Source organism: Acanthaster planci, linkage group LG06 (genome assembly GCF_054643075.1).
Source record: "Acanthaster planci isolate LZ-2023a linkage group LG06, COTS_SCS, whole genome shotgun sequence".
NCBI lineage: Eukaryota > Metazoa > Echinodermata > Asteroidea > Valvatida > Acanthasteridae > Acanthaster > Acanthaster planci.
In genome coordinates, this window is record NC_141782.1 from 10,707,291 (window position 1) to 10,732,367 (window position 25,077).

General features: G+C 42.0%; 1 protein-coding gene across 1 annotated transcript in view; it reads left to right on the forward strand.

Moving 5' to 3' along the window:
- Window positions 1-25,077, forward strand: part of cmip (c-Maf inducing protein) — a 56,882-nt gene that overhangs the window by 22,696 nt on the left and 9,109 nt on the right. Inside the window, exons 5-11 of the mRNA XM_022250931.2 lie at window positions 4,477-4,665; window positions 5,628-5,731; window positions 7,437-7,538; window positions 7,966-8,076; window positions 21,759-21,824; window positions 23,343-23,369; window positions 24,366-24,522. Coding sequence (XP_022106623.1) covers window positions 4,477-4,665; window positions 5,628-5,731; window positions 7,437-7,538; window positions 7,966-8,076; window positions 21,759-21,824; window positions 23,343-23,369; window positions 24,366-24,522 — 756 coding nt within the window. The remainder of the gene's footprint in view (window positions 1-4,476; window positions 4,666-5,627; window positions 5,732-7,436; window positions 7,539-7,965; window positions 8,077-21,758; window positions 21,825-23,342; window positions 23,370-24,365; window positions 24,523-25,077) is intronic.

Genomic DNA, 25,077 nt, shown 5'->3' on the forward strand with positions numbered 1-25,077 from the left:
AGCTCTGTGGTTCTGAAATATATGTTCAACTTGTACTTATCCATTATGCATGCATTTACATGTGTACAGTTTATGTCTTTGTTGCTGCACTGAACAAGAGTGACGCAGGCCCGCCTGCTGTATTCATGTCAGACCTCAAGTTGTTGACATAAATACGTGTACATGTACATGTAGTCCTACATGTGCAGCGATGGGGACATGGACAAGTTTGTACACAGGACCGACCCTATTGTGGCTGTGAGGATTGCTGGTGGGAGAAATGACGTCAATGCGGGGTCATGTTTAGAGGAAGAGGTCACTGTTATGTTATGGAAGTGGATGTGCGGTGAAAATCAGTTGCCAGTTGGTAATTCATGCATATGTTAAATAAACACAGACTGGTACCGTGCAACAAAATCCTGTCACAAGTTGGCACACATACATGTAATGGCAGATTTGGTTACATTACGTACGTGTACTTGGTTGTAAAACCTCTATTGTGCACCTAATATACATGTGCAGGCCCGTAGGCTGGGGGGGTTGAGGGGGTTCCAACCCCCCCCCCGCTTGCTTCTGAGTTCCGCTTGTTGGTGGTCTTTTTTCTTTTTTTGGGGGGGTACCGAATATTTTAAATATATGGGACATGTAATATTCGGCCTACGAGCCATGGCCTATACGTTGATTCTCAAGCTCAAGGTGAACTCGATTCTGCATGTTAACCCTGACAGCCCTGAATCCTTCAATTTTAATATGATTTTTCACACACCTTAGGGAGTTGGGGTTTAATTAATCAATCTCTAGTCATATGTACCGTCAGGAAGTTTCGGCAAATATCCACATTTCAGGTGTTTCAAAGGGTTTGAAATCAATGTATTTTTGTTAAGTTTATTCAGTATTGAAAACTACAGTGTTACAAGTCTTCCATGCAACCTTTGGTTAGCGACAGACATGCAACCTTTCAGCGTTGTTTTCCAAAGCACAGTGTGATAGGCCTTTGTATAAAAATATGTGTTCACAGTGCCAAAAGTTCCACTTTTCGTTTGACAACCCTCCCCCCCGTGTCTGGTCAGGCAACAGGCTTGATGTTCATGCACATGGCCTGAGTTCCTGGCCAAACATGATGCACTTTATTGTTTGCTTTCTGTCTTATCACCCCTACATGTACCAGGTACCTTGGCTCTTGCCCTAATCCCACCCCAAATTGTTCCTGTAGTGAAATCCCTGAGGGCTCCAAATATCCTTGATGAGAAATGTGGAGTTCACTCGCCCCAAGGGAAAAGGGAGAGTTTGAGGGAAAAAGTTCAAGTACATGCATGTATTTTTATTCACAGTGGGGTGGTTTTGGGTTCAATTGTCTGCAAGCTGTACTCCTCTACTGTCAAGGAACCGTTATTTAGAACCTTGTACAGCTATTTTTAAAAGGGCAGATAAAATTAGATTACAAAGAGACACGAGAAATAGAATTAATGACCAATGTCAGAAATTGCGCTTTTCTTGAAAAGCACTCTTCCTCGTACAATTTGTTAGAAACTGAATTTTCTGTTGACTGTTTAAGAAACACAGAAGTTAATGATAATATACATGTAAGCAGGTTTGGGACCTTAGAATGTGTACATGTATATTACATGTATATGTCAACCTATTGGTTTCTTTCAGTGCTTTGACGTATTGGGTGTGGTCCCTGAAATACTACACTACTTTCACAAATCTCCATAAAGCACCTGCACAGTGTATGCACATGTATTCGACGTACATGTACAGTGCTGTACATACATGTACCAGGGTTCTGCCCAGGATGGTTTTAGTGCCGGCAGGACTATCTAAGCGGAGCGCCACCATTGTTTGGCGCGGAGTGTACCAGAAAATTTTTGGAATCTAAAAGCCCCCAGATGGCCGGAAACAGCACTTTCTGGGTGTTTTCAGCTGTGTATACACAGCCTAGAATTAGGGATCTCATGTCTGAAATTTCTGAAATTTAATAAAAAAATTGAAAATTTGTAATTTTGGTCAACTAGGATGAGGTGATAATTTTAGACGGGCAATTGAATTAGAAAAAAAAGAGTAGAAATAAATATTGATTTTATTCTGTAAATCCCTTAAATATTGAATTAATTTCTATCTCTATGATGCCCATAATTTTTCATTGCTATTCAAATCATTTTTCATTTTTTTTGTGTGTTGAAAATAAGGCGAAACATGCAAAATCTTGGCGGAATATTTTCCTTATTTTCTTTGTACGAAAGTTCGTACAGTATCATATGGGATAACGACATTCATAAATGTGTGCAGGGATTTTCTGAACAGTCATTTTAAAGTCTACATGAACATATTGTAGATTGGCCATTTGCTTTTCTGACACATCTGGCCATGTGTCACGTGCATACTGAGCGCGTGTACCTTGCCATATGGAACTCGTTTACGGAAAAGGCAAAATCATGCTGTTACTTTTGAATAAAAAAATTGCGGAGTTAATATTTTCACTGTGGGATAAACAACAATTAACGAATGCGGTGCGATCGTTGGTTTAAAAAACGATCGCAGTGATCGTTTTATGCAACATCGAGCAGAAAATACATGCACCGAATGTTGCTAACCGTGGTTGGCGCGGCGAAAAACAGTCACGGTCGATTGTCAGTTTTGCAAGTACATGTAAAATTGTTTTTCTGCCAGATTTTTAAGTGTTTAAACGAAGTGTGAATGGGGTCATTTGCAATTTTGTCTTTCTGAAAGTTAAGCCAAATTTTCTTTTCAAGTTGTGGAACTGGGTAAAATGTGGAACTGGACAAACAACGCTGTACTGTACATCATGGAGAGGGGGTTTTCCGATCTTCGCGCACTGAGAGCGTTGCATATGCAAGCCTATGTGTGGCCTTCCAACCAATGGAAAGATTTGTTACGCACTATGTACACGTGCATTGCGCGTAACAAAGCCTCCTATTGGTTCATGTTAATATTTGGTCCAGATATGTTGCATATGCACGTACGTGGGTGCGCAGACGATATGCATGGCAGTGCAAAGTGAAATTTACCAAGAAATTTTACGGTTTCTTCACGATCTTCATATCTTCACGATCGATCCTAGAAGATGCTATTTTATTTGGGTTCTTATCGGGAATACGTGCCGGTCGGAAAAGTTGATTTGGCAGATTGTGGCGGTCGGCAATTCTGCGTGCCGGTCGGGCCCGACTGGCGCCGACCGGCAGCGGCAGATCCCTGATGTACGAAGTACAGTGTAAAACCATATGGGTAATTCCAGAAATTAGGGGTCCAAAGGTGTGACATTTTTGTGCCCCTGTTACATCTGACCTTTGTTATTTGACATGGAAATATCACCGGAATTGATTTCAAACTAGTACTTTTCTGTTTGGCAGGTAATTTGCATTTATTCATCACGCTTAGAAATTAGAAAATGTGTTCTGAACTTCCAAGTCATATGTCAGATGTGAGAGGGACACACACACACACACAAATGGACCCCTAATTTCTGGAAAATTTACCCACATTCCGATGTTGTACATGTAACCACACCACTTGTATTTTTATGTGTATGTGTCACATTTGCAAAAACGATTGTGAAGAACTTGTTCTCTGCATCATGTACACTGGTGTACGCATTCATGTACATGTTCCCACACATGTGCACGTGTACAGTGTATACATGTCACTTCCACTAGCTACGGACATGACGGATGAGCTTGATGTACATATACATGTACATGTACACCTGTGAAATGTACATGTACATGTAATTGCTAGCTCTTACTGCACTGAAACATTAGAAGTATGACATGGAGGGTGCTCAGCTGACTGTATTTGGCAGTCAGCAAGGTGTGACACCTTAAATGCTCCTGTAACTAATGCACATGGCAACCAGTGATGTCCTCAGACAGTGCGGCTACTCAATTAAATGCCAAAAGGCTACAGTAGGACATCAGGGAATGAACTTTATCGTGCACCGCACCAGCTCAATGCTTTTCAAATTTCACACTTGATAGAGTACTGTAGTCTTTGTGTTGGGCAGATTGAAATTACATGTATGAGATTCACAGCTGCTTCCGAGTTGACTTGGTGACACACATATAAGTCTTGTTCTACTTTAGTTCCCAAGTCCACCTCAGGCTCAGGGGCACTTGAAGACGCAAAAACCTTGGTTGAAACTCAGGGGAAAAGGTTCACTGTTCCCCACTGCCCTTTCAGGGTGCTAGGAAGGACAGATGCGCATTGTAACTTTTGCCAAGCACTTATTGGATGGAGTTCTTTTTAACAGTAACATGGGTCATGGCTTCTGTGTACACACACATGCGTGAATTAGGATTGCAAGTAACCCATGATGCTGTGCTTGTCCATAGCTGCAACATATTTCGTCCACAGAATTCCTAATAAGGCATTTCCCCTTCCCATCGTCAGCAAGGGTGTTGCAGGGGTGGATGAATAGAAAAGGAAGATTAGGTAAAAGAAATGGAATTTGAAACTATTTTTTTTCATCCTACTGAACAGAATCGAGATGTCCTCAACAGTGTGGCCCAAGATAGCATTATCACAGCTGTGGCACCCCTGCTGGAGAACAACCAGCCCTCGCCGGAGATCTGCGCTTTCTTCAGCAAGCACTGCCGCAACTCACCCCGTTCCATCGTGGTCCTGGAGATGTTTATGCCTGTCATTCACCGGATTCTGAAACACAATATGGTATGATGGCATGTGCTGGTCCCCCCCCCAGTCCTTCCGCACTCTTGTGATCTTGATTGTCGTAGTGATAACAAAAGTACAAAATTGCGTATGAAAGATAGACCCAAGTTATCACTGCATCACATCCTTGAGCCTGCTCTCCTTAAACATGGACTGCTGAGTGAGCATATACGTTTCCAAGGAGCAACTATTTTCCTCATCTGTGTCTAGATACACATTTAAATCAACTACATACAAACGTAGTCAGTTGATTCTCCCCAACAGTGCCTACATTCAGGCACTCGTTTATTGTAAGCCTTGATGGAGAGAAGCAAATCCATTAATGTGTCTTTCTTCAAGGATGCATACCTGACAAACATGAGGACTCCCAGACTAACGTTGAAAACCTGTCAAGGGCTGTGTTATACAGAGGAATGGGGTGGGAAGTGATAGAGTCGTAGACGTGACTTCACCATTGGGGGGGGGGGAAGACAATTTGTGATGGTCTGTCTAGTTGTGGTCTCCTTGCAGTATCCGTTGATGGCACTGACCTCATGAGGGCCAACAAAGGACATTTTATTTGTGCACACTCTTGTTCACACATAAGAATGATGCAAAATGCATGCTGTTAATTTTCACCTGAATGTGTACAAATCTTGCATCTTTGCATAAGAGAAACGTATATGAGCATGGACACACAACAAAAACTGGCTAAGCTGTTCATTAATAACAGTAATATTGTGTGCGGTACATATTTTAAGGCCATACTGTTAATAATGTAATTGTGGGTACAATTGTGCGTGGAGTTGAGAGTACAAAATGCCAGAGGCCCATACATGTATTTCTAATGAATTTCATCCAAGATTACAGATTTGAGTTTTGAACATCTTAACTTAAGAGAGACTGTGAAAGTGACATAACAAACAGGGTGATCGGATTTGTGGACTAGGTGTACCCTTATTACTTTGCATGTCTCCATATAGGATTTTGGCAAGAATCCCAGACTCCAGGGCTTTGTGCGTGATTTCATACTGGCTCTTCAGAGCAAGAATGACAAGGAACAGGCATTGCAGTCATTTGTCAACACGTGAGTATCCTCTCCTGGATTCTTTTAAGTCATTGTATTTGTGCCCTCCGCAGTCGTTGCATCTGGGAGGGGGTTTAAACTCGTCAGAGTGGTGTCTGCTTATCCTTTCAGTTTATGTACCGTACTTTTGTGGTCAAGGCTAGACTATACACGGATGGAGGCAATTCTAATTGAAAATAGACACCCGGGAATAAAGAGGCCTGCTCCAGTGTCATTGCCTTGTCGTGTACCCAAAAGTGTGTGGACATGAACTCGCTACAGCAGTTGCTATTGAAGGCTCTTGGCATTTCACTTTGGCTGCTTTTGTGTCCCTCGGGTCTGAAGAAATGCAGCATCTGACCCTGCAGAAATCTGAAGAGGTTCTGCCATGCCTTGCCAGTGGTCGGAAAGACAAAAAGCTGTCACTGTCTTTGAAAATAAGTCATCATTTTTGTGATCGAAGATTACCAAGAAAAAGGTTGCAGTACACGAGCACACGCAATCACTTCAGGGACAAATTTTACTCAAAATCAAGTTTATTATAAATACTTGATATAAAATTTATATGGTAGCGATTTTTTTCAAATCTGAAATTCAACTTCCCGTAATTGTACCGGACCAGTGAAATAGGCAATACAGAAAAGAACAGCCAGGCTATCTACCAATACACACCAAGAAATCTTCCATCAACATCTCAAATTGCCATAGTTTTGGCGGTCTCGGTTGAACATTTGAAAGATGCTTGTTTTTTAACACACATACCTTATGCTGATGTTGGGAGGGGGAAAAGTGCATAATTGACACGTGAAGAGAATTAAGTGGCTTCCAGTGTCCTGTCTAGACCGAGTAATTACACGGATGGGAATTACACGCTGTCTTCTTGCCTTACAATGTATCTGTCTGAAGATCAGTACTATAAAGCTCCTTTAGATTCGCTTCTCCTGTGGGATTTTGTGTAATGACTCCATGAAAAACCTTCACTGTTACCAACAGTAGCAAAGCTGTGTGGTGTCTGCAAAAGTGGTGGTCTGTCCTTTTTTGCAAAATTTAAGGCGCCTTTCCATTTGTACGTTTCTGAGGTGCGTTGGGTACACGATGCATTCATGCGTTTCACTTTCAGGGACACAAAAATCGACTCCATTAACATAACACACGTGTGCGTTGTGTTGTGTTTGGCTGTCAAACTCTCTCCCAGGGCAATTTTGACGGATATGCGACGTGTGGCGCAAGTGTTGACGTGTATATGGAAGGCACCTCTAGAGTCCAGTTACGGTACATTCTGCATGGCAGATTTGCATCCAATGTCAGTGGCATACATGTAGGCCATTACATCTGTGTAATATGAGCAGCCTAATCATACGTGTCATCTGTTTTCTTTCATTTCATTAGCCTTTTTTTGGGGGGGGTGGAGTTAACTTGGGTGGATTATGTAATTCTGTTTGTATCATGTTCATTGAGCTTTAGATGCAGGGCAGAAAGGTGCAAGGTCATTTTTTTTGTGTTCTCAACCGGAGCTTACACTTCAACTTTTCTTCCTTTTAGATTTCACGAGACATGGATTAGACATCACCTGTGGGATATCATACGAAAAATCTGTTAAATATCATCCAAGGGCTTCATTTTCGATACTACCAACAAAATGGTCCGTTTTGTCCCCCTTGTTTGATATTGAACTTGCTGATGCATATTTACAAGTCCTGTACTTTCAATTTGTTTTTCCCTCCAGCATGCATGGACCAACAAGCGAATGTCCCCACCCCCGTGTCCTGCCCAACATGGTCGCCATTTGTCTGGCCTCTATTGCTGTCTATTTCCAGGAATGCAATGGGTATGTTACTGGGGAGAAAGAAATGTAGTCATTTCGTGGCAGCTTTTATGACCTTAAACTGTTTTGCTTGTTGCTGATGAAAGTTTTGGGTGATAAGTCATTTATGCAAGAAATTGGTTCTGTTCACAGTTCTGATGTCAGAGATTTTGTTATCACAAACACCAAAGCTTGGCCCTGGCTCAGATCCAAGCATGTTTTAAGGGAAATTTGCAGTGCATTACATTCCACTGAATACATGCACTTCCGAGGCATTCAAAGTATGAATTTGATTGTTGGCAATGCCTACTTGTACTTCTCAAGATAGGGTTGCATTATGTTGGCTGTGTGGCTGCAGTGCTGTTTTCTGTAGTCTTGTAATTCTGTGTTTGGCATTATTCAGCTGCATAGTGCAGATTGTGTAAAATATGTTGGTGTTGTGCTTGTGTAGATGTAGAGTGCAGCCTGACATCACCATCGAGGACAGCGACGGTTCTGCTGATGATACCGTCCTCCAGGACGAAGACACCATGATGTGCTTTGTCACCATCCTGACCATGACGTAAGTTCCTTAAATTCCTGCCATCGCCCCCCCATGACCCATTGTCCCATGACCCATTGTCCCACCCCCCTCTCCGTAGCCAGATCAGTAGTACTTCGACCCAATTTGCAAGGGAAGCTTGAAGGGAAGGCCCTGAAGAGGACACGGAGTGGGTGTGGTCAAAGCTTCAAACAATACAAAGGTCTTTGTCTTTTCCAAATTCAGAGCCTGGGAATGGAGGAACCACCAGAGGTCTCAGTGTGGCGTCCCTTGCCCCGTACCCCCTCAAGAACGTTGCAATTTTTGCCTCTCTGCAAAACTTGCCTTCCGTTGCCCAATAAGCTGTGTTTTTTTAGATACCAGTGCATGTTCTTCAAATCCTTTTGTCTGAGCACCAGTGAATTTGAAAAATGTCTGAGCACCGGAACAACCTGTGTTGTCTCCCTGTGAAGACACTGCTTCTTCCCTTTTCATCACGGTCAGGGGGCCTGTCTAAAATTCAGAAGACTACTGTCCATGTCGTTCTACTTTTGCGTTCATTTTGGGGGTTTCTGGTTTGCCTCCGTGGATCACGTTTCACAGCGTAATAGCTTCTCAGAGGAGCAATTAATCCTTCACAGTACATGCCGTTCACTTATCAGGCCGCAGGGCTCAGTCACGTGCTCAAGTAACTTAGGCAGGGTCACTGATTAAGGTATTGTCAGCAGAGGCTTCTTTCACCAAGGCAAGGTTTAACTACACATGATTCTGCTCAAAAGGGCTCCTGGCATGGTTGAAGGGAAAGACATGGTAAATCACAATGCATATGCGTATACGGGCAGTCATAAACCATTTTCCACTCACAAACAATAGGACAATAACAACCTCGAGTGAAAAGAAATGTGTGTGTTCGAAATCATGTACCAAACTTGCATCATATTCAAGCATTGAAATAAGGGGACAGTAAAAGTGCATGATTATTAACAGGAAGAACTTAGTGGAAATAACCTTAATTAAAACTATGTGAGCCTGTGGAACTACTCAAGAAACTGATTTCTTAATCTGGATGATGATATTTCGTCCATGTACTGTAAAGATCAAACATGTCCGGAAGACTATCCTTTGTTGGGAAACCCAACTATTAATTTGAAATAAAACTGTTTCACAGCAGTTCTGTTCAGATGTACGCATAAACACTATTTATGAGAAAGTCATTACTTATCTTGGTCCCTGAATCTGTTTTATAAATTCAAAACTTTTGAATGGAATGGTACCAGACTATTGCATGACTGGCATTAGTCTTCCTTTCAGTATTATTCAAAATCTGGCTGTAAACAACATGATAGGTTCAAAGTTCTTCATTAGAGCAGACAGCTAGTCATGTGTTTATGAACTTTTGTTTTATTGCTTTCACATCTACCCTCAAGTTCCCAACATGAAGAGTTCATCTCCCTTTCAGTTTCCATATAACTGGCAGATGAATTGAAGCTGTCCAGCTTTGAAGCGTCATCTTGTCAGTTTGATTGCAGCTGGTTAGGTCACCTCGACCAACTCTGCCTTGCCTAAATCTGTTTACTGCTGGGCAGGCATTGAACAGTGTTTTCCCACAAATCATTGATGCTGGAACATTATGAGGTTTTTTGGCTCAGGACTTCCATGTATTGTGTTCAGTGGAAGGTAAAAGAAGGGTGTTATTCAGGCGGCATACCTCCCCCCCTCAAAAAGAAAAGTCTGAGAAGATTGGTTTTGGTACTTGTATCTCATCCCTCAAAAGTAAAGAATCCAGCACTTTGGATTCGTGTTGTTGACAGAGCTCATTTGAGGCTTCCTACATCCTTAATGACAAGGGCAGTCAAATTAATTGAGAGCGTTTCAACGCCCACAATCACAAACCCGTTCAGAGTGCTGACCTATGTACATGCTAGCCAAAATAATGATGAGCTGAACAGGAACACACACAGCTGTATAGCAGAGCAGGAAGCCATGGTGATGTCCAGCATTAATTAAAGCAACCTGCAGTGGCCGTCGGTGCTCAGAATGATATTCATGGAACTGATATTATTTAGGTTCCATTGTTTTATCATTCCAATTCAAATCCTCTAAAATTCCACGCGTCATTAGTCATGTTAGTAAATTTTGTCACGTTGTTTCCCTGTTCTTCATTTACAGATGTTCCATTGAAAAAATGTTCACAAAGAACAGGAAGAAAGTGTTTTGCACGGTTTGCTTTTCAGTTCCCACAATGCAATTCATCTGTGGCCCTTCATTGCCAGATCATAAACTCTCCGGATTCTCTAGCTGTACACGTACCAGTAACTACATATACATGTGTCAGTAATGCAATACCTGGGCACTGGCAGTGTACAAGGCAAGCTATACAGTAGCTGTGCCGGGCATTTTAAGAAGAACAAAAGAAAAGAAAGCAAAAAAAACTGAGATTCTGCTTGGAACAATTCATTAAAATTGCATGTCTCTCTGTTCCTCTTCCACTCTGTCTGTCTATCCATATTTGCTTTGCGTCAAACAGTGCCCTGCCAAAAGGGAATGATGTCAGCAGGCGACCTGTGCACGAATTATGCATGGGAGATCGGTTTAGTGGAGTTTTTGAGCATCGGGCTGCCCCCTCCCCCCCCAAAAGGGTAGTGTCAAGATTTTAAACATCTCAGCTCCATCAGTGTTTGGTGGAAGAACTCCCTGGTCACAATTTCCTGCAGCTGATCTGGCTCAGCTGATCGAATCAAGTCATTTCTTCGTGATTGAACAGCTCTTGAAGATTGTATTTACAACTTTCCTGCGTTTTACTCCTACTTAAAGCTTTACCTTGCACGTGCAGCATTTCCTTTTTTTTTGTGTCATCAAAGTCCCCGCACGCAGGTGATCAAGAAAGCCTCACAAACAATATCCAACAAAGACATTTAACGTTAAGTTTTTCCTCATGCTGTGCACAAAAGCCAACCTGGAGGTTGATTGATGCCAAGGATCTCTTCTTGGCGGTGCCGTAATTAAATGCAGGGGTTTGTCGTTCTCTTTTCCCTTTTTGGCATTTTCAAATGCCTGCGTCAACTGACGTGTTCTATGAGATTTGAGCTCGTCTTTTTGATCGCGACATTGACTCTGATGAAAAATTGATGAGAAAATCCTGAAGCTCTCCAGGGCTGTTAACAGCTGGAAGAGCAACCTGGGGAGAGAGGCATTCAAAACAAAATGAAATCATTAAAGTGGAAACCAGTGTATTTCTATAGTCCCTAGGATCTTGCACGATCAAGGAAATATGTGGTAATTCAAGGCAGTGTTTAGTTATACAATGATATGTGTACGTGTGCATGCGATCAACGATAAGAGTAAGTACATGTATATACATGTGCTACCAGTTCGGGCATACATACATGGACATGTATGACACTATTGAGTGCACATCTGATGTGTCCTTGCACACAATGGCTGTCCCATGGGCAGTTGTCCTACATGTAGGAATTTGATAAAGCACTGTTCTTTTTTTGGGGGGGGTGTTTTTATTCTTTGTATCAGCAGTTGAATGCTACATGCATGTACATTGTTTATTTTTACTAACCTGGGCAAACCAAAATTATACAGCACATTCTTTGGGGGTCATGGCTTTTATTGTTTTTCCTGTTTTTTTTGCCCGTGTTTGTTCACTTAATCATGAAGTGTCCTTGTACTGGTATTTGAAAGCTTTTCAGTGAAGTTTTTTTCCTTTATCTCTCTGCGAGGATGAGAACAGGTGAATGGTTAGAATACTCAGAGCATTGGACGAGGCAGTATTGTGTACATACCAACTGTTCCAAGACATCTTTTCTTTTTTCAAGATGTATTTTTTTTGCGTTGGGGAGATGTTAATTATATATAACAGGTTTTGCCCTTACCCAACGTATATTAATAAGTACTGTATGCTTACATCTTGAAAATAGTTATCAGTTAATTTAATTAATTAAATAATTAATATACGTTGGGTAAGGGCAAAACCTGTTATATATAATTAACATCTCCCCAACGCAAAAAAAAAAAAAAAATACATCTTGAAAATAGTTCGCGGTACCCGCTGCTTCATTTGACTCGGACCAGCCAGCCAACCCCCGGCAAGCTCGGTGGTCGAGTGGTTAAGACATCTGCACTAGTAAGCAGGAGGTCGTGGGTTCGAGTCCCACCCGAGTAAGCTTGTGAGGTTTTTTTCGCAAGCTCTCGGACAAGCACTGAGCATACAGTGCTTATTAATATACGTTGGGTAAGGGCAAAACCTGTTATATATAATTAACATCTTTTCTTTCCTCTGCCACGTAATTCTGACAATTCTCTTGTGAATGCTTTTGTTAGAAAAGGTGCACACTTGGGATCACAGTGGATTCCCAAACTTGGCGAGTTTCCTGTTAAGTTTGACAGGTGTTTTTTGTGAGTTTTGTACAGGAGAATAAGTTTTCCTGCGTCAGTTTCGTGGCAGGTGTGCACAACGATATTTGTGTGCTTTCCTGTGTCAGCATAATTGAAATGGAGGGTCCTCGTCTGTTCCAAAGGCCTTTTTCTCCATTAGTGTTGTTGTGATTCCCCTGTTAAGCGTCCTTTCCTGTTGAAGCAGAAGATTCCAAGCAAAGCAGAAGTGGTGCTAGCAAAATGAAACAAAAGAAAAAGGTGGTGTGGTTATTTTCAGATTAACTTGCCTGGTAGGGAAAACGACACCTTTCCTGCAGGAGCTGGTGCTTGTTCTGAGAAGACCTGGAAATCAGCTAAAAAAACAAATACCCTGAAAAAGGAGGACGTTTCAATATCCTGTGGATGTTCATTGGATTGAAGTGGATGGAGTAGATAACTTTGGCATTTCAGGGTTTGTCATTTCTCAGTTCAGTTGAATTTCTAAGCCTGTAAAGTAGTAGTGTTCTGAGTAGTGACTGGACAGAAAAACTCGCTCAACATCCCTATCATCAGTTACGCCTCTTCTTTTAATAGTCAACTTGGCCAGGAAAACCCTGTCTTTAGTTACGCTAAACATTGTCTTTGTTGGGTAAACTGGTGAGTTTAATAACTCACTGATATTGTCACAGTGCTGTTTGCCCCTCCAACTCACCAGTTTTTTTGTGTGTATCCACCCAAGAAAGCCAGTTACAACAGAATGCCCCTGGGTCTAAGCCGTTTTTGAGTTAAATTTGAATAAAATCTGGTGCACCGAGTTCTTTAAATTCATGTGAACATACCGATTTGAATTGCCCAGACTACAGACACTGTTGCTATACTATACCTCTTGATTCCCAGGAAGCTTTTGCTTAGTTACATTAGAGACGCCTTGCACCAATACACTGTTTTCAATGGGTAAGAAGGACACAGAGGAACCAGTCCATTCCAGAAATAGTGGTTGCTATGCAAAAGCTTGCCCTGAATCACAAGGTTTAGCAACAGTGTCTTTATGTTTATGTGCAATCATTCAAGTTTTCAGGTACACAGATGTTGCTTTGGCGTGATTGCATGTTGTTGTCTCCTCTTTGACTTCAGTAAGTTCTTTAAAAAACAACTGTAATATTGTAGTGCATGCACCTTGCGTCATCAAAACAAACTTTGCCCTTGGTTTTGACTTTGACCTCAACTGTGTCTCCTTTGAACCATCTACGAGCCTTTTCAGTTCAACTTTTCAAACCAAAGGACCCCAAATGTTTGCATAGTAGTTTCTGGGAGGACTTGTTCAGAAACTTTGGAAAAAAACTAAGAGACTTGCACTGAGTGGGGATCTCCGATCACGTCCAGATCATTTTGAAGGTTGGAGCTTGACACCAGAAGCCTAAGGTTGAATGCTGACAAACAGCCATGGTTCCTGTGAATATGGAATTCACAGGCTGGACTTCTCCACAGGCACTAATGAACGAAAGAGTCTATTGTCACAGCATGACAGACCACGATGGGTTGATGGATTTTGCATTGGAATAACAATTTCACATGGACGTTACAGGTGGCATTTGAGTGATGTCTTGTCATGCATGTGCCTTTCGCACCTAATTGAACTGTAATAAATTTTTTTTGTAGGTTTGGGTGGGTTTTGTCATTCATTGGATTGATTACACTTTTTAAAAAATATTATAACTTGCTATAAGATGGAGGTTTGCGGTTTACCTCATTTGAATCTATCTCTTGAGAGTGAGGTTCTGATGAGTTAATGTGGTTCAGAACTTCACTCACTAAAAAATCTTCACTTTGCATTTCAGCAAACCTTTGTACGGTGTCATTGCTACATCCGCCATAAAACCCTTCAAATTATAAACAACACTTGCTTTACATCCAGGAAATAAAATGACTAGAATCTATACTGTCAGTTTCTCAGAAGTTTACATTTTATTCTTAATTTTTAAGAGTTTCTTGTAGTAGGAGGTGTGAAATTTGGCAGAATTTTCCCAGTCTTTGGAAAGCTGCAATGGGAATTTCCCCATTTCAGGAAAACTAAAGAAATGTTCTTGAAATGAAAACTAAAAAAAAATTGCGAAGTAAAAATACCCTGGAAATTCTTAGCACAAAAGTTACCAAATACTGGGTCTGATTCTTCTTTTTGAATTGCTCCATTGTCAAATGTTTAAATTGTAACTCCCAAACAAATCGGCAAGAGCAGCTCAACAAATCTCCACGGAAACCATTTCACCTATTCTCGGCCCGGCGTCCAATTGTATTTATGCCCTCTTATGAATACACTTGATGAAAGTCGCAGGTCTCTTTCTCCTCCCCCTGCCCGTTGACAAACCTTCCTGGAGATGATGAAATGAAAACAATTACCATGGCAACCGTTCTCCCAGACTAGTTGGGAAAGGGGGGGGCGTAGAACAAAAGAACGACATAGGCTGTCACAGGCTGGCAAGCCAAGGTGATGAGATTGCCCGATGTACATCAAGGGCTGCTGGCCTGCTTCTGTTTCCTTTGTTATGGAGGGGTGTTTCTCTCGGGAATTGACAAGCTTTTTAGAAAATTGTTCTGGATCTGGCTAATCATTTTGGAGTGGGACGTTGATGTACATGCAGGACTACTGCACCTCAGGCATGCTGTCAGTCCACTTAAGTTGGGCAAGACCTCCGTGGGCTTGATCTGTTGATACTACGGGTATATTGCTCATGCAGTGGTCCAAAACACGGTCCAAAAGAGAACAAAACAATAATTATACTGCTAAACAGCGTATGACCGTTAATGCATCCTCTCTGTAATCTGATCACAGTAAGCATTGCTAGGGCACAGGGACAGTGCAGAACCTTTTAGACCGTGGCTATTTCTTCCTTGTCAATTTATTGGCAGTAATTTTTCCTCATTTTATCCATCAAAAATTCAGTGAATTGTTTCTGCTGTGCAAGCAGCAAAGTGGTCATTATCGTACCATAAATTGGTGAGAATTGATGTTTTAAAAAACAAAGTGGTGTTACCGCAGATGGTAAAATATATTACAAAATATATTTACAAATGCAAGCAATTGTGACATCTGTTTGCCAAATAAAGTTCTTCTACTGGTACATGGAAGCCCAATATCCAAACACTGAAATCAATTCACATGGCTTTCATTTGGCAGGGTTTGTAATTTCTGTAATTTATCGTCCAGTACTTCAGATAACTACTGATTTTTCTATTATTGCATGGCATGTGGACGCAAAATTTATGTGGCAATTCACACCAAGATGAATACCCCTTGTGAAAAAGTCAAAAGCGCCTGTGGTTTTGATAGCGGCAATGCATTGCACAAGCCTAAAAAGTCCATTAGCTGTGATGTCACGTTTCAGAACGGAATCTGCAAAGCAATAATTCCACGGCCGCGTATATACACTTGTAATTTTTTATTATGCGCTGGACCCCGCAATTAGCCAGGCGCCAAATTGCATGCCCACTCCACTCTGCCGTTAGTTGCAGCCCCGCCAAGGATATTGGACCAAAAGGATCCGATGTCAAATTATTCCTACTCCATTTTGTATCGTGTTTCCTTTTTAGCGTGGACTTTGAGACGTGCAGGGCCCGGTCGCTTGTGTTTGTGCGTCTCAAACGGTAGGGCCGGGGACATACGTGCCAGCGTGTGCAGTGCAGCAGGGATTTAATGCTAATGCAGAACTGCTCAATATGGGTGCTTGCCAACAGGGAAACAAATCACGTACGGAAAATGTCACCATCTCACCATCTTGTTCTCCACAGCATGGGATGATTCCGCTCAGACAGCTGTAGTCTTGCCGCTCTGGAAATTTCAGTGCTTGAAATATCAGTCATGTTGACTGATGACCGAAAAGAATATTAAGAAAGTCTGAATTGCTATTTTCTTATTACGGTTCCTACAGATCCGGTTAGTTTTCAATGAAATTTGTTGTTGAAATATCAAGCAGCATAGTATTGGGTACTTATAATTCTAGCTTTCTCTCTTCCCCCTAGTGAATGACTAGTGGTGATTTGTGTCACTTTTGTACTGTGTTGAACTTCTCTGGCTTGAGCATCAGGATGTATTTGGCAATACATTATTTGTTATCAGTAATCTTGGGCCCACAGAAAGGCTCTGTTGCCTTGAGTTCATTCAAGTTGATCTTTTAGAAAATTGACTTGTGAGTGGGACTGTGTAGAGAGGGCGAGGATGATCAGAGTGAGGCAGAGAGAACATTTGCCCCGAGGTTTCACTTAGAAACAGCAGACGGCCATCTACTACGAATTAATGCACTCTAAGGAAGTGGAGGCTTGCTCCTTGGTACAGGGAGGGCAAGAGCCGTCTCTCAAATATCGGCTTGTCTCTGGCTTTTGGATTGCTCCTTCACTGTGGAAATCTTGGCCTGGATGGATCTCTTTGTTTTTTGTTTGTTTATTTGGGATTTTTAGGCTTTTTAAGGGAACAGCAAACCACATGCGAAGCATAAGAAGCCAACTATGGAATTGTTTCATTTGGTTTGAACATTTAAGACCTACAGATGGTAACAAAGGACATGGAGCTGAACTAGAATGAAGCCGAGCTTTTATGAGGGGCTGTGATTTGGGATTTAGCTGGTGCTCACCGCTTGGAGTCGGTGCGCAGCACACCACCTGTCCATGGTGTGTGCTGTAAATGTGATTCCCATTTTGCACTGAAATGAAGGATCACAAATGAATATGGAGCTTGGAGTCGGTGCACAGCACACCACCTGTCCATGGCGTGTGCTGTAAATGTGATTCCCATTTTGCACTGAAATGAAGGATCACAAATAAGTATGGACGCATATGCAGAGCAGTCTGAGCACTGATGGGCACCAGTGACCGCACTGGCTGACTTGCGTTTCTATCTGGCACTTAACAAATCAGTAGCCAGCCCATTTGAAATGAGTTATTCAAGACAATCCACCAATAGCTACATGTACGTTTAGTGCCGAAAATTCTAAAGAAGCCCGTACACAAAACGGTTTTTGTTATTCTGTCCTGTTTAGCATCCGGACATCAACAGTTTGAAGGGAGTTTTGATCATAGCCTTTATGGTTGATGTTTACGTAAATTATATTCACTGGAATCTCAGGGAAAGCTTCAGTCAGAGATGTTTTTTCTCCTACAATATCACAGTGTCAAAGTTGAAATGACACTGATGTTGCATACGACATTGCGTATGTGTAAACTTTCCTTGTACAACTAAAATTTCACTGACAATTGCCCAGGGCCCACTTTGTCATTTTCAGGAATATACCGTATAATTCCAAATACATGTTTACCAGGAATTCTAATTTGGGAGAGGCCTTTTTGAGTAATTTAAAGCACATACTGTCACCATTAAGGGTGTACATTTTAGGTTTTACCAATTCTTCACTTCACACTCACAGATATCAGGATATATACTGGTACATACATGTATTATACCCATGGATAAGTTGTAAATGATGGAATTTGCATTAGATTATAAACAGCGTGCCATAAATACATTTGTAGGTTGTGCAGTAATTTTCATACCGTCTAATTTGTACTGCTGGTTTCCACAGAGTATGGTGCTCAATCCATATGCGTGAGGCTTGGCCGGGGAAGAGGGATGGAGGGTTCATGGAGGGCAACCAGTGTTCTGTGAAATTGCTAACAGTTTCTGTGTATGGTTCATTGGAAGCTGACTACAGCGGCCACTGGCTTTCCTGTACTCAACTAAATTGACAGGATGCTGGTCAGAGTCATTTCCAGAGGATGGCGTGAATGATGCCGTTAGTTCTGTTTGTAACCAGAATGCCGATGAAAATTTCTCATGAGGATTTGATTCATTTGGAAATAGCTGTAATTCTGAGGTTTTCTCAGTTACATTTCCTGTTACGTGTAAATGTTCTATTGTTTTCAAGACACCACATATACATGTATCAGCCAGAATTTGTGAATCAGTCTGGAACGTTGATTTGACAGCCACATGTCATGATTTTTCTTTGAATTATCAGCTACTAGCAATGTTGCTTGATCTGTCGGTTTGACTGTATTTCAAACTAAAAAGTGAACCAAATGGGTTTCAGTGCTCCTTTGCCTTCTACTGTTCACGTTTGACTTTTGGACCCAAGTGGGACCAAGAGAGGGCTCCTTTGGGAGGAACTCCACTTCTCTGGTTCACAAACGACCATGAGATGCACGGTGCACACGTTGCGTACATGTTATTACACATACCAACAAAACCTACACGCCCACCAGTGTGGCTCTTAACAAGCGATGAGGGGGTGCTTCTGCTCGATACTAAGTGACACCCATTCCAATAGACTAGCGTGAGCACGCAACAGATGTGTGTACGGTGCAACTAAAACAGTCGCATTTGCACCTAAACTATGATGGTATGCTGGTTTCTTTTGGCCGTTTTCATATAATTGGTTGCCATTTTGGATCTATTCCATAAGCACAAAAGCCAAAGCCTGCCTGTCCTGCGAATGACTGACAGAATAATGTTTCTGCGTGTTTTGTCGGATTTTGTACCTGTCACTTGTGTGTTTTGAAAATGCGTGTACAGTATGTACAAAAGTCGACGCGGTGCCTGACATTTTTTGGTTGGAGTATTTTAATTTACTCCGTACCTGGACAGAAGACAGTATCCACCCCGAGATGAAGTGCCCCCCCAGTTGGTGAAAGAAAGACAGGTGGTTACAAACGGGTTCTAAGAGCATTTTAATTTACTCCGTACCTGGACAGAGGACAGTATCTGCCCCGAGATGAAGTGCACACCCAACGGCGAAAGAAAGACAGGTGGTTACAAACGGGTTCTTGCACGCGTTCTGCGAGTACGCAAAAACCATACACAGCATGCTCCACATCAAATGTGCACATACTTGTACGCCTCATGGCGTGCCTACCGTATGCAGAGAGTACCAAAAAAAAAGCCCCTCTCTTGTTCCGCATGGAGGGGGTTAGACAAAGTGACGGATAAGGATAAGATTTTTTGTTGTTCCCTCGTCTTGCCTACCTGTCCTTTCTGTTAAAAATGAAACATGTATACAAGCATACTTGCAGTACAAGCATACTTGCAAGTCATGGACTTGCAATATTTTTTTTTTCATTTCAATCAGACTTCATTTTTTTTTTTTTTTGAAGGGCTACTGTTGGATTTGTGTACATGTATACGTTCATGTATTTGTACATGTATGCATATACATCGTCACATATCTGATGAATTGGCGAATCGACCGTTCTGATGATTTTCCGATTTTTGTGTCACAAACTGACAAATGGGTTTGGCAGCAGTATTCAAACAAAGTATTGCCAAAAATACAAATTAGGAAATGATTTCAAAGATCAATTTTTTACCTCGTACACAGAAATCAAAAAGGGTTGAATTAAATATCGAAAACGAGCACGCAATAACTGTTTAACTGAAAACATGTTTTTCTTGAAAATGGTGATATTTCATATTTGTCAGTATGTCAGATATGCGACGACATGTACCTCAAGAGGACAAAACAAAAAGTTAAAATCCTATTTGTTCATACGATATTCATGCGCAAAACTTTCCCTAGAGTAAAGCACATACATGTACTCAAATAGGTCAGTTTTGAGGGAAAGACCGGCCACTGAGGATAAGTAAAATCTTCGTTCCCTTTGTGTGTCCCATCTTCTGTGCATGTAGTAAAATGAATACACAAGCCCACAATTGTCCAGTTGGGGCTGTCACCTGATAGGGGACCAATATAGCCATCCTCTGTTTGACATCCAGGATTGAATGCGGTCACGATTACATTACTTGCCTACGCAGTGTGGACATTACTTCTCGTCTAGTTAAGAGAAGTCGGTGAAAATACACATCTTCCTAGAGCCGTGAACACTATTTTAAGCTGGAGGTTCGTTTGTGGGTGCCTGAACTGTTTCCCTTCCTCTCCCCGATTCCAAAATATCTTTACACTTTTTTTTTCAGGGGAAAACCTTTTGTGGACTTGGCTTAGTCCACAAAAGGTTCACACAGCTTACATTATTGTGGAACTGCTTTGGACTCGTGTCCACAAACAGATGGCAAGGTTGGCACGCACTTTATACTGTACCTACGTGTATAGGGAAACCTGAAGTAGAGTGATTTCACTATGCCGTAAACCTGCTGCATTCCAACAATTAAAGATCCAGGCTGACCCTAGATCCTGTTCAAGCCGTTGCCTCGCCATAAATGTGGCAGTGGGTGCAGATGGCATGCACTTTCTCCACAGATGCGTTGACGTGGCTGCGCATGGCAGTCCCAACCCGGGTTGTGGTACTCTGTGGGCTCATGCATTATTTACGTCCAAACCGATCAATGGCGAGGCTATCCGGAGCTACTTGGCCAATGTTTGTGGAGTCGCCACAGAATCTTGATGGCGTTTGCTACTCGTGGGAAGGCGAGGAGGGAATGAAGATGGGAAGAGATCTATTGGCTCTCTCATAGCTCTACTTGCCTTCTCAAGTTGACCCTGTGCCCAGATCCCGCCCTTTGCCACTTCTTCTTTGATGCCATCGTGCACTGGCCTCATCCTTTTGCCCTTTTCCTCTATGCTAATGTACTTGTCCAGCTCCTTCAGTTGTCTGTTTTCAAGAAGTTGTTCAAATCACACCCCTACCCTCTGCAGGTATCCAAGAACCACAGACTAATCACAGAATTGCAGAAGACTACATGTACCCCGGTACATGTACATGTTCTTGTCCTTTCACTACCATGAAGCGGATTGAAGTTCACAGAAGAGCAGTCCATTTGGTGGCGCACTTGGTGCATTGTTGCTGACTTCATGCAGATGGTCACATCTGTGTTTCTCTTTTCATTTTGGCTGTCACTTTCTCTGTTGGCATTTCCCCTGCTGGGGGAGTAACTGATGTAAACTAGTGCTCGCCAAGTCTCGTTCAAAAATTTGGTCGCCGATTTTTCTGTCAAATTCGCCGAGAACCAGTCACAGGGGGTATTATCTGCAGTGATGTTTGCTGAATAAATGATATCTGCACTTACCAAGCACGGTACCTACGCTAAACAGCACTGTGAAATTTGTCCCGCAGCAGGCCTAGTCACTAGACTGTTATCTCGTGGAACTACTCTGTTTATCCACAGATCCCAAAAAAGTTATAGGGCTTGATGTTTTGATCTAGTAGATACAAACAAGCAAGCAAGGAATCAGCCAATGAGCCAATGGACCTACCGGCTTAGCCCTTGAGAAAGATTCTGTTTGGATCGAAATGTCAGGCCTTAAACTTTTCGATTCCTATATTTTACAGTGTAGGTCACTAGCTGGCAAGAAGATGGTGTTTTATGTTTATATTTGTACACAGATGTTTTTTAAATGTTACTGCCTCATCTCTCCATGCAGGGCTGGGTTTGTGGACTGGCTGCCCCAGCTGTCAGGAATGCTGCTGCCGATCCCTTTCCCTAAGGCGTAAGTGGACAAACCTTTCCAAACAATTTATTTCACGCACTGATTCATGGTCGCTCCTTCGCAGTCATTCAGTGGGAATGACTACGAAAATCCCCAGAGACACTTTTTAAAAACTGGAAAATAATCCTCAAATCTCAGGAGTATTAAAACATCCATAATCTTATTTAAATTTAAGCTCATGTTGTGAAAAAAAAAAAAAGTGCCGTGGTTGGGAAGGCATACATGTATGATGGTGCATGCCGACCTGTGGTTGTTCTACATGTAAGTGGCAACCAATTAACCACAACAGAACTGTATTGGGCATTTTCTTTGCATTTTTTGGGGGTAGAGGAGAGTCTTTCTTGCATTCACGATGCTCTCAGACACCGTTGAAATTTCAATATGTGTTGACATGCATGTAGTGAGGCTCAGTGTATCTGCAAAAGGTACCTTTTGAAACAAAGCATGCTATGGAATGAGAAGTACTTGTTATCTCCTGAGGTGACTGAATTACCACAGACATTGAACATACAAGAAATCCATAATCTAAATTTGGTGAAAAAGTACAGCGTAATTTTCTGTCAAAGTCTATGGAGGATATCAGACCATCAGGGTTTTTATAAAGCCCCCTCCTCTCCCCTCCCCTGTAAGAGTTAATCTTAACGAATGAAAAGATGTCTTGAGTTGTGGGCCAGTTCTGAGACAACAGAGAGGAGCATTCATACAGCGAGCGTAATCACATCTCTATTTTTAGTCCCGTTGAAAATGAGTCCTGCAGCCAGGAGTCTGCAATTAGCTGCTGGGGACGATGTCGCGTCATCAGTGGAAGTTCCCTGGCCCTTTTTAACGTCCATTTTCAATTACATGCGTGTATGGGCACAGAATGACAAGTAGAAAATTGATTACCGTGATCCATCAGTGGATCATTTGCTCTGCTCAAGTTTAGTGATTTGGCCCAAAACTGTAAATACTGCGGTCAAAGACAAAAATGTAGATTGGCTGAATTAAAAAAAGTCAGATTTAAAAAGGGAAGGTGAATTGTTAAGGTCGTTTTAAACAGAGCCGTCCTGAGAAACTGGAACTAAATTGATATGAAGTTAAGGTTTCATGGCGTACCCGGTACATTTATATGGCTAGCAGTAGCGACTCTTTCCAATCCTACGGTATGAAGATATTCTCTTTTCACAGAATTGGAATAAAATAGAATCAACATGAGAATCCCAAAATGATGCTTTACAGTCAGCATCTGTCACTATTCTTGCCCACACGTATCTCTAGTAAGGCCGTTCCTTTGCGGCAGTGCTGTTTTAAAAGAACGCCTCATTGGCTGCCGGTAGTTCTGCCCTGCAGAGACCATTAATGGGTCTGTGCATGCCCGGCCGTCATCCCATTAAGCAGTTGCCCAGTACTGCTGCGTCGTATTTCTTATCCTGAGTATCGTAGATGAAGAATCCCCATGACACAGTGGATGATGTTGTTCCCGTTTGTTTTCCCCCTGGATACTAATATCTCAAAATGCCATTTTTGCCCCATTTACAGAGCCTTTGAAAACAAGCGGGTGACTGCGTAAGTTGTCTTTATGGTTTTCATGTTTGTATGATTTGTTGGTCGGGGGCCAAATATTGATAGCCTGGATAAACCATCTATTGCATGGCAGTTTATTTTAAAAAAAAAAAGATTTTTGAATGCTAGGAGTTCATGGAATTGAAATGTTTCTGTCACACATGTCCATATTAAACACAGGCAGTGTTGGACCGAAGTCTGCAATCTTGTTAAAACATCAAATCACAGTTCCGTTCAAAGGCTTTGTCACATGGCTTTGTGATGGAGAACTTTACCTACAGTACCGACCAGAGGTTGCCCAGGCGAGATACCTGCGTTGGCTCCCATAGTTTTCTACTGTTTTATTTACTTGTAATCGGTTTTCTCGCGGCAACATAATGAAATGTTTGAACTGTATAGAAGTAAATTATTTGCTGATGTGTACATAATAAAGTTTGTTTTAAAATACCGAACAGCATTGTTTGTGAAGGTCACAAGTACTGTGAATGTTGTTTTGTCTTTCATACCATGTTGGAGGTCAAGTCGTTACTTTCATTTGGAATAATAGGCTTGGGCTGTTTCAAACACGGGTTTTTATCCAATATCCAAGTAGGTTTCATTTTTGAAACATTTCCTTCTAAAATTGCACTCTTTTTACATTTTTGATTGGAGCTAGTTTGCAGTCTGAAGTTGATTCTGGCAGAATGATACACATTTTTTTATTGTTGTTTAAATACTCAGAGTCTTATTCTGCAAGCGCTCAGAAAGAACTTTAAATTCCAAACGTTGCAATATTGAAAAATTTGGAGGGTTCTGGCACGTGTATTGGTGAACTTATTTGTCAGTTTGGGCCGAAAGACAAAAATTTACAATGTCGCTTGTGAAAGTACAGACTCTTCTGAACTGGTTTCTCCCTTTGGTAAGTGCAATTTTAGAGTGAAGCACTGAGAGTGGCAGAAGTGCATTTATGAATGGTGTGGAAATCCCCTCACCTCTCTCCCTCCCTGTGTTCATTTGCAGTGCCCTGAGCACCATCATTAGCAAGTTTGCCACGGACGATCGTTGTGAGGTGCACACAGCGGTGTGCGGCGTGAGGGACGGCAAAGCTGGCTGGCTGGACCTTTTCTGTCCTGGGGGAGCGGCATGCAATGATGATGGGCAGATCTTCTCTCAAATGGTGGGTCATGTCTGCAGTGCTCTTCAGACTGGAATAAGAGGGGTGACAGAGGAGGAGGCTGTCTTTTTTTTCTTTTTCTCAGTTTGGGTTGGTGACCAACTCTTAATTTCTTGCGTCTTTGCAAGAGGATTGTTAGTGCTTTCAGCAAAATAGGCCCAGACATGGCCTTCCACGTCTTTTTTGGAATCCTTTCATCTCCTCGGGGCATAGTTGGCCGTTACTGCCAGTTGACCCCCCTTGGACCATCTATGACAAAGCAAACCTGTTTGCTCTCAGGAGAGAGCAATTGTGGTAAAGTGCCGTACTGAAGAACACAGAAGGCCGTTGCCCTTTACTCTCCCTCCAAGCGAAAAGAGGGTCTTCTACTTGAGAGAAAGTAAGACCAAAATCAGTTGCCTCTCTTAAACAAGCATGAGAGCTTTCAACTCGCATTCCACAGGTGGTATGAAAGTTTTTCCCACAAGTTGAGAAAAGAAGTCCAAGGAAGGCCGATTCCTTCCAACCCATTCAAATTTGCCACCTTTTGGGTAGCATTTTCTCAGGTTCTATCTCTGA